At 41.5% G+C, this 16378-nt stretch overlaps 1 protein-coding gene across 2 annotated transcripts in view; it reads right to left on the reverse strand.

Annotated features, from left to right (window-relative positions):
• sonb (SON DNA and RNA binding protein b) overlaps nucleotides 1-13324 on the reverse strand; it is a gene marked incomplete at its 5' end in the record, with an annotated part of 44793 nt that extends 31469 nt beyond the window's left edge. For both annotated transcript variants that reach the window (XM_083633461.1, XM_083633460.1), the window contains 7 exons: nucleotides 1388-1521; nucleotides 3075-3168; nucleotides 6203-6387; nucleotides 7147-7346; nucleotides 9678-9712; nucleotides 10038-10250; nucleotides 13242-13324. In XM_083633461.1, the coding sequence (XP_083489587.1) occupies nucleotides 1388-1521; nucleotides 3075-3168; nucleotides 6203-6387; nucleotides 7147-7346; nucleotides 9678-9712; nucleotides 10038-10250; nucleotides 13242-13324 (944 nt within the window). The remainder of the gene's footprint in view (nucleotides 1-1387; nucleotides 1522-3074; nucleotides 3169-6202; nucleotides 6388-7146; nucleotides 7347-9677; nucleotides 9713-10037; nucleotides 10251-13241) is intronic.
• Nucleotides 13325-16378: the final 3054 nt, after the last annotated feature.

Here is a 16378-nt window from a genome sequence, read left to right on the forward strand (position 1 = left end):
TCTGCAATAACGGCACTTTATGGTAAATGGCCTGCATTTATATAGCGCTTTTATCCAAAGCGCTTTACAATCAGTAGGTACATTCACCCATTCATACACCGATGGCGGCAGGCTACCACGCAGGGTGCTGGCACACCATCAGGAGCAATTTGGGGTTCAGTATCTTGCCCAAGGACACTTCGACATGCAGACTGGAGGAGGCAGGAATCGAACCACCGACCTCTTTTATCCAAAGCGATTAGTGGACAACCTGCTCTACCTCCTGAGCTACAGCCGTTTAAACATGGCTGTTTAAACTAGACGAACATTGACATTACTCCTTGAGACGCACAGGCAAGGAGGCGGCCATTATTGTTTTGTTAGTGCAGTGCTAGTGGCGTTCCTGATTGGCCAACTTGCGCTGTCAATCACAGGGCACTGAGCGCAGTCGCTGATTGGCTCTATTACTTTGCAGTTTCTGCTTAAAGCCCTCCCAGGGCTTGAGCCCAGACAGAACGAAATGAAATGTGAGTTCACGTGACCGGCTGGTTTACCAGGCTATGAATCTGTGCTAAATCCACAAGACTCTGAATGGAGGATTTCCTCTCCTCTCCTCCTCTCCTCTCCTCTCCTGTTCCTCCTGTGCCAGGAGCGTCTCGATTGACGTATTGGGCACCCCTGCATTAGATTTAGTCCCCGGGACCTATCCACCTTATTTTTGGCGGCCATTTTTGCCTGATCTGCCTGATGGGTGCTTCTTCCGGTGTAATAGACTATTTTAACTTGACAAAAAAAACGTCTATGAGGATTTTACAGCCGTTCGGGTGCTAGGATAATGTAATGCATTATGGGTAGTCGGCTAGTGTAGCTAATGCTAGCGGCTAGCGTTAGTTACTTACTTTACATGGCAGTAAAACGCCACTGAATGACCAAATTGATTTAACTTTTAACCATTTCGAGTAACACTGTTTCCATACGGACCCCCAGCGTCGGTTAGTTGTTTATAACGTGACTATATTTATAACTTTTATAACGTGCTCCAGCTTCCGGTTTATAATTCGTTATTGCAGCATAGGTCTGCAGCCGAGTATAACAAAGGAAATGGCAAGCTGCAACAATAAGTCACGTTAAACCAGACCTTGTTGTACCCACAATTATTTTTTACAGTAGGGCATTCAAAAATAAGGTGGATATGGGTAGATTTTAGTTGTTGATTTAGTATTGAATTGCTCGCCTTTTCATTCTTGGTTTATGTTCTTTGCTATATTTAATCTCTTTATTTCCTTCATGTTTGTGACTTTTGCGGTGTGTTTTCTGTGGTCTGATGTGTAAAGTGCACTTAGAAAACTGCTACACAAATAATGTTTTTATCGTTTGCCTTTTCTGTTGACGATTTTCACTGCGTTACCTTGAGGAAGTGGTGGTGTCTATGAAGGGAAGTGGTTTCCATCCACCCGCAGATGCAGCAGGAGGAGCAGAGGAGTCTGTGACAGGGGGGAGGAGGGGGGCAGCTGTGGGGGTGGGGAGCTGCTCCGGAGCAGACTGGCAAACGACAGGGGAGAAAAAATCATTTAAACCCAAGATCAATAATAAAAATCTAAAAATCAAATAATAAGTGTAGAGCAGAGAAGAGAAACGAAACGAAACGAAGACCAAATAAAATGTGTAGATATAGAAATTGAAAGTGAAGATTCTTACATTGGATACAATTTGTAGTCTACTGTGCGTGATAAAAACCTGGCATAAAAAGTGGCAGCCTCCAGTTCTGAACAAATTCAGCCAAAGCAGAAGTAACTTACACCTGCATTCTTTCTAATGGCCAGCAGGGCCACTGGCAGCAAAAAGAAGTCTGATTTTATAGAAGTCAATGGTCTACTTAGCATAGCACTCACAGCAGGAGTGCTATGGAACCAGTTACCATCCTCTTGCAAAGAACTGGCCACAGAAAGAGGATTTAAGGCCTCCTTGAAAAAGTGGTTAGTGACTGCCTCTATCTGATAGACATTTATTAGGTGGGCTAGGCGGCGATGGGTATTTGTATTTGTCTTGTGATTTGTTTGTATGTTTTGTTCATGGGCTATAAAGTAGCTCTCCGTCCTGGATGTTGCCTAATGTACCCCCCCCCCCCCCTCCCCACCCCGCTCCGCTCCCTATCCCCAGAGGTCCACAATGGAAATAAGCCTTTTGGCTTTATTGTGTTTTTAACCTTGATGATTTTTTAATTGTATGTATTCTTGCTGGGCAAAGATGTACACATATCTTTTTGTAAATTGTCAAATAAATCCAATCCAATCCAATCCAATACTTCTCACTTGATTCATGACCTCAGTAAACACTTTCCTAATGAGTTTATGTTCTCAATCGCTTGTTTCAAGTCTTCTTCGATACAGCCTGATGTTCATTTATTAAATTATGGTCCCATTTAGATTCAAATACACAATAAAGTGGACTATGTTTTGGGGCATGATTGACAGGTCGTCTGTCCAATGATCGCACAGCTCGCCGATCATGGACCAATAGCAGGCGGCGGCTCTGTGGGAACCCGCTGGTCTAACGCTAGCTGCTTCTAGCTGTAGATAACCAAGATGGCAACAGTCAAAATGCCAAACTCTCTGTCACGGTAGCTACATCCATATTTTTATACGATCTACGCTTCTAAAATGTCATTTTTAGTTTAATTCAGCAAATGCAAAGGCAACCTAAATGTAGCAACATCCTTGCTTTTTCTTTCATCCGATTACTGATGTCATCCTCATTATAAGACCATTTTAATTGATCCCACATGAATAGCACAGGACTGACAAGTGGAGATTTGTCAAATACAAATAATGTAATGCTCTACATACACACAAATTCAAGAAATTCAGTTCAAGATATTAGTCTCTAGAATTGATGGAGTGAAGACATTGATAGCTATATAGATGTAATGACACCACAAAATAAGGGATCCTGGAAGTGTTAAGAGCATCATCTCTCATCACAAACACACACACACACCATAAATGACAGTCGGAAGAAGGAGGTACACACAATGTACATTAGAAGGAGCAGGAGTAGCAGATGGTAGACATGGTAAAACACAAGTGAATGCCTACATTAGGAGGAGGAGGAGGAGGAGGAGGAGCGCTGTCCTTGCTGGACCTGGGAGATTTGGAGTGAGTTCTCCTGGACTTCCAGCCTGAGCACGACCTGAGGATGCCAATAAAAGCTTATTGTAACAGGGATGCAAACTCATGCAGAGTGAAAAAGGTGACAGATACACAAAACCACTCAGAATTCATTAACTTAGGTGCCCTATTTTGGGATAAAAAAGGTGACGGTCACCGAAAAGTGACTAGTTTGCATCCCTGTGTAAACTTCAGAGTTGACTTTGGAATATGTTTCATCCACTGTGGTGTTTGTCAACCTACAGACCAGCTGAAAATGTGTTTTGGCCCATGAGATAAACTAAAGGTTACTTTTTTTTTATAATATTCCCCCCCCCCCCCGATTTTTTATCCCCCATTAGTGCTAATTTAATTTATTTATCCTGGTTGCTGCTCCACCCTCTGCCGATCTGGGGAGAGCCAAAACTGGATCCATGCTTCCTCCGAGACATGGGCAGTTAGCCAGCCGCTTCTTTTCACCTGACAGGGGAAGCTTCACAGGTAGGACATATCACGTGGCAGGTTCACGCTATTCCAACCAGTTCCCCTCCCTCTGAACAGGCGCCCTTAACGACCAGAGGAGGCACCACATTAGCAACCAGGATATTGCATGTATTTGGTGAGGGGTTCCTATATGAAGGAAACCCCCAGGGGGCATGGGGAGAACATGCAAACTCCACACAGAAAGGCCCTTTTGACGACCCCACCCGGGCGGTGGGCACTCGAGGACATGCGGACGGGCACGCACTCCTTCAGCGCTCACAGCATCCCAGGTGAGAATCGAAACCAGGACCTTCTAGCTGTGAGGCGACAGCTCTACCACTGAGCCACCATGCCCCCCCTAAAGGTTACTTTTAAAATAGTTTCTAAACTGTGTCTAGTACGGTTACATCTTCACCTTCTGTGGCCAATAGGGTCAAACATCAGCTTGCCACAGCTCTGCTGCACATACATGGACATATGTCCACTAGCAATATGCTGAAGCAACCTGTGCTGTCACTAGTAACTTCAGAAGTAAAATTTATATTGGAGACGTGATTAGGTCAGTTTTATGACATTCTATTTGTTTATCTATCTAATTTTGCATGTGACCATGTAATATAGCCAAATTGCATACAATGATTTAAGCACCAAAAGTTCAAATGAATGCAAATTCAAATCCAGTTTTGCTACTAATTTCTGCTCAGTGATTATTACCAATTGTCTTTTCTAAACCGTCGATCTTACGAGGACGAAAGTCTGTGCAACGATTTGACTCTAATCCTCTGTAATAATAATGATTAAAATAGACTAACAGGGGTTCAACTCTTACCCCACTATGCCATCAATCCCTCGTGCCCAGTCTGGCCTTTTCATGTTAAGAACACCTGCATGCATCTGGCTGTGCGTGCGCGCGCGCGCGTGTGTGTGTGTGTGTGTGTGTGTGTCTGTGTGCGCGCTGCGCGGCGTGTGTGTGTCTGTGTGCGCGCCGCGCCGCGTGTGTGTGCACGTGTGTATGCTCACTCATGCATGCTAAACGAACGTGCAACCATCCAGCAGCTTTTTGCAGGACAGTGCCAGGTTCCCTTGTTTCTGCTGGGTTGATTGGTAAAGGGCTAGAGCAGTGGTTCCCAACCTTTTTGGTTTTATGTACCCATTGAGCTGTTCTGCCATGCCAAAGTACCCCCTCACTCACGTGTGTCGATGATTCTCTGAAATTTGTTTTATTAAAATGATATTAAACTTTTAGTAGGCCTATCTAACACATCTGATTATTAAATGAAAATCATTTGAATTACCCCCTTTAATACAATTCTAACTGTTTTCAATTGGAAAAAGTCGTCAGTTTTACTAAGATGGGCCTATGAAATTACTTAATCATTTTGTAAATAAATTGTAATCCCCAATCTTTCCAAGTACCCCCTGCAAGCTGCTCAAGTACCCCTGGTTGGGAAACACTGGGCTAGAGTGCACAGATCGGGGCTTGACACTCATCTGCTGAGGATCCTCTCAAATCTCATTACTGTGACAAATCACATTGCCTTCTACCCCAGAGCACAGAGCGCCCATCTAACAACAGAACTCAGCCAGTGACCCAGAGCACAGAGCACCCATCTAACAACAGAACTCAGCCAGTGACCCAGAGCACAGAGCACCCATCTAACAGCAGAACTCAGCCAGTGACCCAGAGCACAGAGCACCCATCTAACAACAGAACTCAGCCAGTGACCCAGAGCACCCATCTAACAGCAGACCTCAGCCAGTGACGCCGGAGTCAACACTTACACTTTCAAATCAGGGAATGAAGTAACGGAGTGGGAATGTTAGGCCGTAGTTTAGAAAGCATGTGTGCATTATCAGCCTGCATTTATGGATGTACAGATCCTTTCCAAAAAATTTGAATATCATGGAAAGTTAGTTTTTCCCATAATTCCTTTCAAAAAGTGAAACTTTCATAGACTATAGATTCATTACACACAAAGTGAAATATTTCTAGACTTTTTTTGTTTCATTTTTCATAATTTTGGCCTACAGCTCCAGAAAACCCCCAATATAGTATTTCAAGAAATTATTATAGTGTGAAGAAAATCAGCAGTTACTTCTCAGTTATGACTGACTCCAGCCCCAGTCCACTCCCTCTGAATCTCCGCCAAATTTTTGAATCGTCTTTGCTTGACAATCCGCTGAAGTCCACGGTTATCCGTGGTATTTCCATGATATTCAAATTTTTTGGAAAGGATCTGTATATTGCTGCTAAAGTTAATTTCTTATTCCTATTCCTACTCTTATTTTTGTGTGCTGTATTGCCGCTGCAACAAAGGAATTCCCCCTCGGGGATTAATACAAGTACCTACAGACTACATGTTGCCTCTTAACAGATTACATTATGCTCTGGCATATATGGAAACTAATTTATGAACCTGCACTCAATGAACCAATTGACCAATAACGTGTTTTTGTTTTATTTTACAGCTAATCCTAACGATAGTATGGTGCAGCAGATATAATCCTAACGATAGTATGGTGCAGCAGATATAATTAATCTTAGCATTTGTCTGCAAGAGTCAATCAATTGATCAATGGATTCCGGTTGATACCTGGACCGGGACCTGCGGCGGCGTGATCTGGATCGGGAGCGAGTCCTGGACCTCTGGTGGCGGTGTCTGGAGCCAGAGCGCTGACTCCTCCTCGCTGAGCGGGAACGTGAGCGGGAACGTGAGCGGGAACGACGCCTCCTCCGGCCATCTCTTTCCCCATCCCCTCCTCCCTTACTGGAGCTGTCCTGTTAGGGAGCAATGAAGCGTGTTAAGAGTGTCACAATGTTACAATGGGAGGAAAGGATCCCGACATCGCCAGACCGATTCGCAAACGTGAATGAGTCTGGGAATCGCTGTTCAATTTGGACTTGCAGGGGGCGTTATCAACGGGCAGGCAGACAAGTGCTCAGCGAGTAAGGCACCAGGCGCTCTATGCGTGGTAACCATGGAAACGTTTCTGAAGTTAGATTAGCAGCATAGTCGTATGTTTATAGCCTAGCTTAAGTTACAACTATACATGCCTGATGCTACACACAGTCTTGCGCTGATGCTCTGCCATGAGAAAACGTTGATGTCCTGATAACTTGTGAAGGAAAAATGCCACAGAAGAAAAAGGTCCTTCTTGAAATAAAGGACTCGAACAACGAGGAACAGGAAGCACAGCATATTTGGGCATATCCTTACATTGAACAATCAACTGTTAATAATTTCCAGTCTGATTAATATTATATCTTGTGACTGTCTACTGACCGTTTGCTAGTGAGGAATGAACTCAGTCTGACAGATAGAAAAATGGAAGTTCAACAATCAGTCAAGGGCCTCGGCCGTCCAGTTCACGCAGCGGGATATACGAGGGATCATTGTTGGTAAACGACAAACTAGTTGATGACGTTCTGAAGGCACTATACTTTAATATACTTTATTAAACTTGTTAGTTTTGAAGTGCTGTCTTTTTCTATCTTTCAGTTTTTCTTTTTGGTTGGTTTGTTGTGTTTTTTTTTTACCTGTTTTGGGATGATGTCAGGTAGGTCCTCCCGTCGCCTTGACGATGAGCTGTTACCACAGTTACCCTCCCTCTGCTGTGACCATGGCTCAGAGTCGGCATCTGACGAGCTCTTCTCTCCGTCTTTCCTCCTCTTCTTCTTCTTCCTCTTTCCTGCCGAGTGCCGCTTGTGCCGTTTGGATTTTCCCTCGTTATCCTTACCTGGACAAACAGTTTGTACAACACAATCATTTTATACAACACATGCTGTGTTATCCTTACCTGGACAAACAGTTTATACAACACAATCATTTTATACAACACAAACACACGCTGTGTTATCCTTACCTGGACAAACAGTTTGTACAACACAATCATTTTATACAACACATGCTGTGTTATCCTTACCTGGACAAACAGTTTATACAACACAATCATTTTATACAACACAAACACACGCTGTGTTATCCTTACCTGGACAAACAGTTTGTACAACACAATCATTTTATACAACACACGCTGTGTTATCCTTACCTGGACAAACAGTTTATACAACACAATCATTTTATACAACACACGCTGTGTTATCCTTACCTGGACAAACAGTTTGTACAACACAATCATTTTATACAACACACGCTGTGTTATCCTTACCTGGACAAACAGTTTGTACAACACAATCATTTTATACAACACACGCTGTGTTATCCTTACCTGGACAAACAGTTTGTACAACACAATCATTTTATACAACACACGCTGTGTTATCCTTACCTGGACAAACAGTTTATACAACACAATCATTTTATACAACACACGCTGTGTTATCCTTACCTGGACAAACAGTTTATACAACACAATCATTTTATACAACACACGCTGTGTTATCCTTACCTGGACAAACAGTTTATACAACACAATCATTTTATACAACACACGCTGTGTTATCCTTACCTGGACAAACAGTTTATACAACACAATCATTTTATACAACACAAACACACGCTGTGTTGCCCACTCTGATTTTATACAACACACGCTGTGTTGCGCCGCTCTGATTTTATACAACACACGCTGTGTTGCCCACTCTGATTTTGCATTCCTATTTCCTATGTATGTCTACTGCAGTCAATATTGCTATATCTATCTATATACACACAGTAGTAGTAGTGAGCTAGTGGTTGGGAAAGTTCCTGTGGCTGACTGGGTACTGTGTAACACAGAGTGTGAAGCATGTGTGAGCGCCACAAACTACACATACTAGGGTTGAGCGATCTGTTAACATTTTCCAACCGGCCGCAGGTGTGTGTGCCGCGCTGAGGGGGCGGGGTTAGTCCACCACTCCCCTCTGACATTCAAAATAAATCACCTTACAGAATTCATTCACAATAGTGCATAATTTAAGATATATCTATGCATATGATTGTACTCACAAAGTACAAATTATTCATTGTTATTCATTATTATTAAGGCTCAAAAGTGACCCAGCTGCATGTTTTTGTGTTGTATCTTGTAGATTTGTGTTGGTTTTGTTTTACGTACAGTCAGCTAACATTGCTCAGAACCTTTCGATGAAGTACTACATGTTAATACCTTTTTCTGGTTTGATAACGAAGCCTGTTATGACCTATCCTTATTTTACCTTGGTTATTTTACCTTGGCTAATGTCAGTTGTCATGACAAGGACATCCAGAAGAATAATGTCAACTTACATTGGATGTGACATCAACTGAATGGCAGTTTAAAGACAACATTTATAAACATCAATTCATGTCAGATGTCATGTATTGGTAATGACAGTGTTATGTCAGCCTTAGGCACACCCCATTCAACTAACGTGTCAATTAATGAGGGATATATATATATATATATTAGGGATGTTCATCAATGATCGAAAATCGATAATTGATCGTTAAGGAATTGATTCATCATGTGGAATTTTGATCGATTATTATTATTATTATTAAAAAATTGCGGACTAGGTTTGGGTGGAATTCGTTCCTCCTCGCCCCACTCCATTGCACAGCCGACTAACGTGAGGTGGAGCGTCTCTAGTTTTCTGGCTGGACACGGGCCTTTGTGCCAACAAAACTGTTTTAAACATGGGGAATTCACACCGGCATGCGCCGGGGACACAGACAAAAGTGTGGTCTGCGGACCTCAGTGAGGCTCAGGCCTGTTGATTTGACTCTTGTGCTGTCAGCTAAGCTGGAAGATGCTGATTGCCATCATGTAACCTGACATGTAAGATGTTTGTTTACCTGGCCACAGCGCTAGTGTCTGATATTCTTACTACACAGCGGCATCGCCATTATAGCTGGTCGAGAACGCGCAATGTTATTACCAGACCAGAGTAAAAAAAAAATAATAATAATAATAATAATAATATTATTATTATTATTATTATTATTATTACGCTATCGATAATTGATCGTTAATTTTCCCGATTTTCGATTATGGAAATTGTTCAAAATGAACATCCCTAATATATATATATATATAGATAGATAGATAAGATAAAAGTTGTAGAGAGGCAGAGAACAGAAGGCTTACCTTGCTCTTTGTTCTCCTCTGTTGGTGTTCCCCGTCTATAACAAAATAATAATAGCAGAGTTAGACACATTTCTTTTTTAGATTATTTTGGGCTTGTTTCCATAGACCTGGTTGCTTGTTTCTCTTGCAAAATATGACAACACTGATTGCGGGTTGGCGGGGTTCAATTAGATTTTTCCTATTTGCAAGTAAGAAGTTTCCAAATTCCCAGTTGTCTTGAAACATTTCATTACTCACATAAATGTAGCTGCCTAAACCTGTTTTCTTCAAAACAATGGTAGGATGCATTCCAGAGGGAAGGGGGAGACTGGGTTAACTAGTTGATTCATAGCAACAGGAAAGTCATTCACAAGGCTTCACCTCAGCTGATGCTTGGCACCTCCTTCTGACTCCGCCCCGGACTCCGAGCTGCTGCCCCTCTCCTCCTTCTCTCGTTTCTTCTTCTTCTTCTTGCCTTTGTGCTTCCTGTGCTTCTTATGTTTCTTCTGGGAGCTGTTGCCACTGGCGTCTTCCTGTTTGTTGGCTTCCTTCGCTTCGCCCCCGTCGCCGGCACAACCCGGCGGCGCAACGGGACTGCCAGAGAAAGAAAAGGCCGGCAGGAAGAGAGGAGATGGTTTAACACCCGGTTGCATGTTATTCTAAAGAGAGGAGATGGTTTAACACCCGGTTGCATGTTATTCTTAACCGTGCAACCACACCAGACGCTGAGGCGTCGTGAATAGCCACGAAGCGCAGACAGTTTCCTTGTTAACAGATTAGCCCGTTCAGATGGGCTGCAGGGCGCCGTGTGCACCCTGCAGGGCCAGTTTTGGCGTCTGTTCTATTTTTTGTGCAAGCAGCGAGCGAATGCGTGAAGTCAGGCAGGAAGTCAGTACCAGTTGGGACCAGCACAGAGCAAAGCACGTCTGGTGTCAACGGCCAGGCTCCTGCTTGAGCTGAATTTACGATTGGCAGTGCTTTTGGTGCTGAAATATAAAATATGGTTTCACAACTTTTGCTTCTTTTTCTGTTTTTCCATTTTTTCCCCCTTTATTCTTTTAGATTCTTTTGTGGTTTATTTAATCTGGCAGGTTTCACGCACTAGCGTTCTATCAGGGTTCATACAGATTTAGGCTGACCAATGGTGGATTTCCATGACTTTTAAACAAATTTCCATGATCAAACTTTTTGCGATGTCTCGTCATTGTATACATGAAAAAGTGAGTGAGTTACGACACATTCTAACTTTAAAATGTCACTAGCCTGCACTTCACCTGTGCAGCCTTTAAAACCAGGAAAAGACAACATTTATGCAACATCTAACACAATATCTAGTTTCATATCACAATATTGATATGAAATCGATATTGCCCAGCCCTAATATTGAGGGCCAGAATCAACCACTGATGCAATTTGCTTAAAGGGACAGCTCACCCTAAAATCCAAAATACATATTTTCCCCCTCACCTGTAGAGCTATTTAGCCATCTAGATTGTTTTGTGTTAGTTGTCTGGGTTTGGGTCGGGAGATATCAGCCATAGAGATTTCTGCCTTTTCTCTAATACAATGTAACTGGAAGGCACTCGGCTTGTGGTGATGAAAGCGCTGAAAAAATACAATTGAAAAACTCAACAGCAATGGCTCTTTTCAGAAATCATGACCCAGTTACTCAAGATAATCCACAAACTTGTGAGCAGTTTTATGTACAAACTATTTCTACTACACACTATAGCTAGCTGCTGCTCTAGCTGCTGCTAGTTCCATGTGGGAACTAGCTAGCAGCTAGTGGGTGTAGTTCGAAAGTGGGTCAAAAGAAAATAGTTCCCACATGAAACTGCTCACAACAAGGTCTGTGGATTATCTATATTGAGTAACTGGGCCATGATTTCTGGAAAGAGACATTGCTTTTTAGTAAAAAAAAAAAAAAAAAAAAAAAAAAAATGGCGGTTTGAGCACCACAAGCCGAGCGCCATCCAGTTCCATTGTATTGGAGAGAAGGCAGACATCTCTATGACCAATATCTCCAAAACCCAGCCAACTATCCCAAAACAATCTAGATGGATAAATAGCACTACAGGTGAGAGGAAAAATATGTATTTTGGATTTTAGGGTGAGCTGTTCCTTTAAATGCCTTGTGGTTGACTCTAAATCAATGGATCCAATTTCACTTGACCAACCTGTTCCTGCCCTGCTTTTGAGCCCTGACCAACTGTATTATAACAATGAATGCTTGCTAATGCTGATATCACTTATTGATCAAGCACAGGGATCATGTCATTTTACTACAATAATTAGATCAAGGTCATAAGTGTTATTAAAGGTTTTACATGGTACCGTGATCTGATGTCCTGTATACTTAAGTTATATGATTTATTTGATATTTTTTGCAACCAGATAGGCAGATATTAATCACTTATTAAACTTTGGACGATCATTGGCAACAATATTCCAAGTGTCAAGTACTTCACCACACCCGGAAGCAGTCTTGCAGGTGTCCTTGAATCTCGGGCGTCCAACTGGTCTAGAACCGATTAGTTTGTCATAGCAGGTTTTTAACAGGTCTAGCATTGTCCATCCTGATTACAAGCCTTAGCTTGATATCTCCCACAACAGCTCTTACTAAGACTTTGTCATTGGTCACAAAACATTAAAACAAGTAAACAACCCAATTTAATTTTCAATATCAGCCTTATGTGCCACCTGCTAAGTTGGCACACTTGGTGATGATAGTGTCCAAACTGCCGTGTACTAAAATCGGTCATAGACATTGATTGTAGACTTTGATTTTGGACTCTACTGTGAGTTCTCTGCAATCGAACACTTCCCCTAAGTCTACAAGAGGCCGATGGTGTTGCCTGCATGCGGGTATTGATTTCTCCTGTGAGTGAACAGTCTTTGGAGACGTGACTGCCGAGATATTGGCAGTCACGTCTCCAAAGCCACTAAGTTAGACAGAAAGCCAGAGTCATCCAGATTTAAAACCTGGAGCTGCTGCATTGAGGAGGAATGGGACAATTATCCTGCAGCTACACAATGAGAACTCTTAGACTAGCTCCAGACTTTGTGTTGGACGGAATCAGATACTCCGTGTCTTGTAGTTCTGACATTGGCATCAGAATTACAAATAGCATAATCCTTAAATAAGTGATGCTTCCTTTGAAGTGTAGCAGGAAAATCATCACTCAAGCCGCACGCGACTGTCAATAGCATTGAGGTTCTAGCTATTACAATTAACGTTACACAAGTGGAAATGACGTTATATAACCAAAACCCATTACTAGCCGCTAGGCTAACATATAATTTCTTCATTGTTTAACGTTAAGGTATAAATAGCCCCACATGTACCGTGGACCAACCACTTTCAATAAGGGCTAAATGAACTCACTACTAGCAGTAACGTTGACGTTAAACGTCAATGTTAATAGCCTTTCTATCATTTAGCGTTAACACGTTAGCTAACGTTTGTATGCTGCAGAGGGGCTAGCGCCAACTACAGCTGCGAAAAAACATGTTCCTCAATGTGTTTTTTTTAATCAATCGTGTTGAACTATTACAAGATGATATATATAACATGCATTCACCCACCCATTATCTTCATGTTGGTCCTCAATTTCTCTAATTTTATTTAAAATGAAATCTTGGAAAATTTGCTCTATGTCGGCAGCCATGTTTGTGTCCGAGTATGTACGACGTGCAGCACGTCCGGGTAGGAACAAATTAATCTGCGAGTGGGTTCCGGACCTGGGAAATGAAATAGGCCTACTACTCGCAGACATTGTGCAAGGTTTCTAATAATATGTCTAATGAATGTTTATTTGTTCCTCAACTGAAGGCATCAGATTGGAACTGATGCTTCTGCCTGAATGACTTCAAATCCTTTACAAGATGTCTAATCCATAGAAACACTGAAACTAACCTAAGTGGGGGCTGAGGGATAACTTCAGTGTATGAGCAGTCTTACAATGAGAGCTCATCTTCACACTCCTAACATCCTAACATTTTGAATCTATAGGCCTAAGTTTTCATGGGAGTATTAACATATTTACATTCATCTAATATTTGACCTCCTAGAATATTAATTAGGATATGACACTAAAACGATGTGATCATGCATAGCATTATACTGTATGTCAACATGCCTTTTGATTGGACCTAAAACTAAAAGTGCAGTCAGAATCCTCTACCCACAATGCTCATTCAGTGTCAAAAGTGGGGTTTTGCTTGGTGTCAAACGGGCGCAAGGGCAGCAGTTATGCCCTTTTGGCACTGAAAAGATCTCACAGAGGCTTTTCAATTGATATATAATACTCATATTTGTCCCACATTGCACTTGATAGGCTATATCAAACAATGATTAACAAGCAAACATCTGGACTCAACGAAAGTGAGAGAATGAGAAGCAGTCGGGTGTCTAAGCAGAAGCCTCTGTCTGCAGGTTTACATCGTCAAGGAACAACTTTTGGCTCGTTCGTTCAAAAGCGAGATTGAAGCCGATGCCTTCAGAGAGAAGTCACACCTCTCAAATGTTAAAAATGTGCTGACTGTATGTATGACACACAAAACACATTGCCTTCAGTTTCATTCCCGTTGGTCATGAGACCTACAATAGAGTCAGGCTCAAGGAAGAATCTGCTGAGGTCATCATTCTTAAACAAATGCTTTGCATGCTCAAATGAACTAGCAGCTAAAGGCAGGCCAGGACCTGAATGCCCACAAGGGACAGAAACAGTGAAGGAAACTGAACGATGGTACTACATGATGGAAGATGGAAAAAGTACATCCATTCTTTACTTAGCAGTTGTGTAAAAAAAAAAAAAGGAAAAAAAAGACAGGTACAAGTAGAAGTTGATTCAATTTCTTTATTCTTAAGTCAAAGTAAAAAAAAGAAAAAGAAAAAAAAAGAAAGAAAAAAAGTACAGTCTATGAAAGTAATAAAGTATAAAAGTAAAAAGTATTATCGGCTGTTTCTGTGAAAAGGGAACTGAAACTCGCATCATAATAATATAATAAAAGACTATTAAACTTAAAAGATCCCCTCCAAACATGTTTAAGATGTATAAAAACTATACTTTGATTAATAATGTTGTTATATGGTTTTTCCAGGGGAAAAAAGTGCACATACAGTATGCATGAAAGCTGTGCGTGAGATGAGAGACAAACCGTTACATGGTTTTTGTCTGTTGTGCATTAAATTAAAACTACAGTAAAGTAACTAGTCTGCTTTGGAAATGTAAGGAGTAGAAAGTACAGATAATTGTGTTAAAATGTAGGGAGTAAAAGATAAAAGTTGTCAGAAGAATACTCATACAGTAGGCTACAGATACCTGAAAATCCTACTTAAGTACAGTAACAAAGTATGTGTACTTAGTTACTTTCCATCTCTGAAACTGAACGCCTATAACACCCCTCCTATTCGTGTAGATTTGACTGCACTTGCAATTTGGTCTTATTTTCTTTTCACCTCCAGATGCACACTTACACCATACAAATTCCTCCATGTAATCTTGCATATTGTGGCAATAAAAGAGTAAAGGATGCAGCTGATGTGATCATCCTCCACACAAAAGAGCTCATCACAAGGAAGGTGGCCAACATAGCACCTTTGGATCATCAAAAGCAACTCTTCTGTTCTCCAGTTCTGCAAAGTTAACCATTAGATGTGTTTTCACTGTCACAGGCTTTCCAGTTTCTGCTGCAAGATACAATATTTTGTATCTGCTGCTATGTGCCCCACAGGGAGCGGTCTGTCTGTCCATGATCGCCTGTGGATCTGTGATCCATCAGGCCTCCAGGACAACTGTTCTTCAGCTCATGGAAGGGAAGCAGGGGACACAACGGTGTATTAACGCTTTGACTGAGGACTTTGCTATGTTCAATGTGGGGAGCAGTGAACTACATGTAATTCAGCTAGTAGTTTAACTACATTTTACTGCAGCTTGCTTGTCATTCAACTCCAATTTTGGGCCATGAAAGGAAAGGAATGATTCGTGTTTTGGTGCTATCTGCTATTTTAGAAGTAAACCTATATGTCTGACTGATGGACATTGTATAGTATACAAAACCAAAGCTGACATTCCTTGCACTTCCCCATGAATAGTGGGGTATCTTATGTTTTTGCTTGATGTATGTGAACAACTGGGTACTTTTTTTCAAGAACTCTAATTGAGTGGCATTTTTTGCTGGCACCTCCCCTCTTTTTTGTATTTTATTTTGTTATAATTTCATATCACATTGCATTTTTTTAACAAAGTAGTTTGAAATACTTTTCTCTAAGTAGCTTTGGTTAATCAAAATAGAGTTCTCCCCAGCGTAGCTTTGCTGTAGTTCAACTATTTCCACTGTGAAGTGTTACTGTAGGTTACAAAGCTATGCTTTCAAAGTAACTTCTCCAAAACGGAGTTTGGATATCACAACTTAATACGAGATGAGTGTGTCAGGTTACGTGGGTTGCGGGAAATGCTTATTGAGTCTTGTTGAATTGTGAGTTCTGTGTACTGAATTAGGCTAACTGGTTTAAATGTGTCCGAGTACCTATATAACATAGTTTGCTTTGAGATGCACTTATTGTAAATTATAGAAGGTTGCCGATGGCCTATCTATAGGGCCTAGGCCCAAGTCAATGAAGTGGGTTCGATGAGGTCTGTGTAACAATCAATTTGTTTATGAAATGTAAATATGCCAGAGCCAGAGGGTAAGTTACATCTGTGGTCCCTGTTGCAGGT

This window comes from Poromitra crassiceps, assembly GCF_964638095.1.
Source record: "Poromitra crassiceps genome assembly, chromosome: 3".
Taxonomy (NCBI): domain Eukaryota; kingdom Metazoa; phylum Chordata; class Actinopteri; order Beryciformes; family Melamphaidae; genus Poromitra; species Poromitra crassiceps.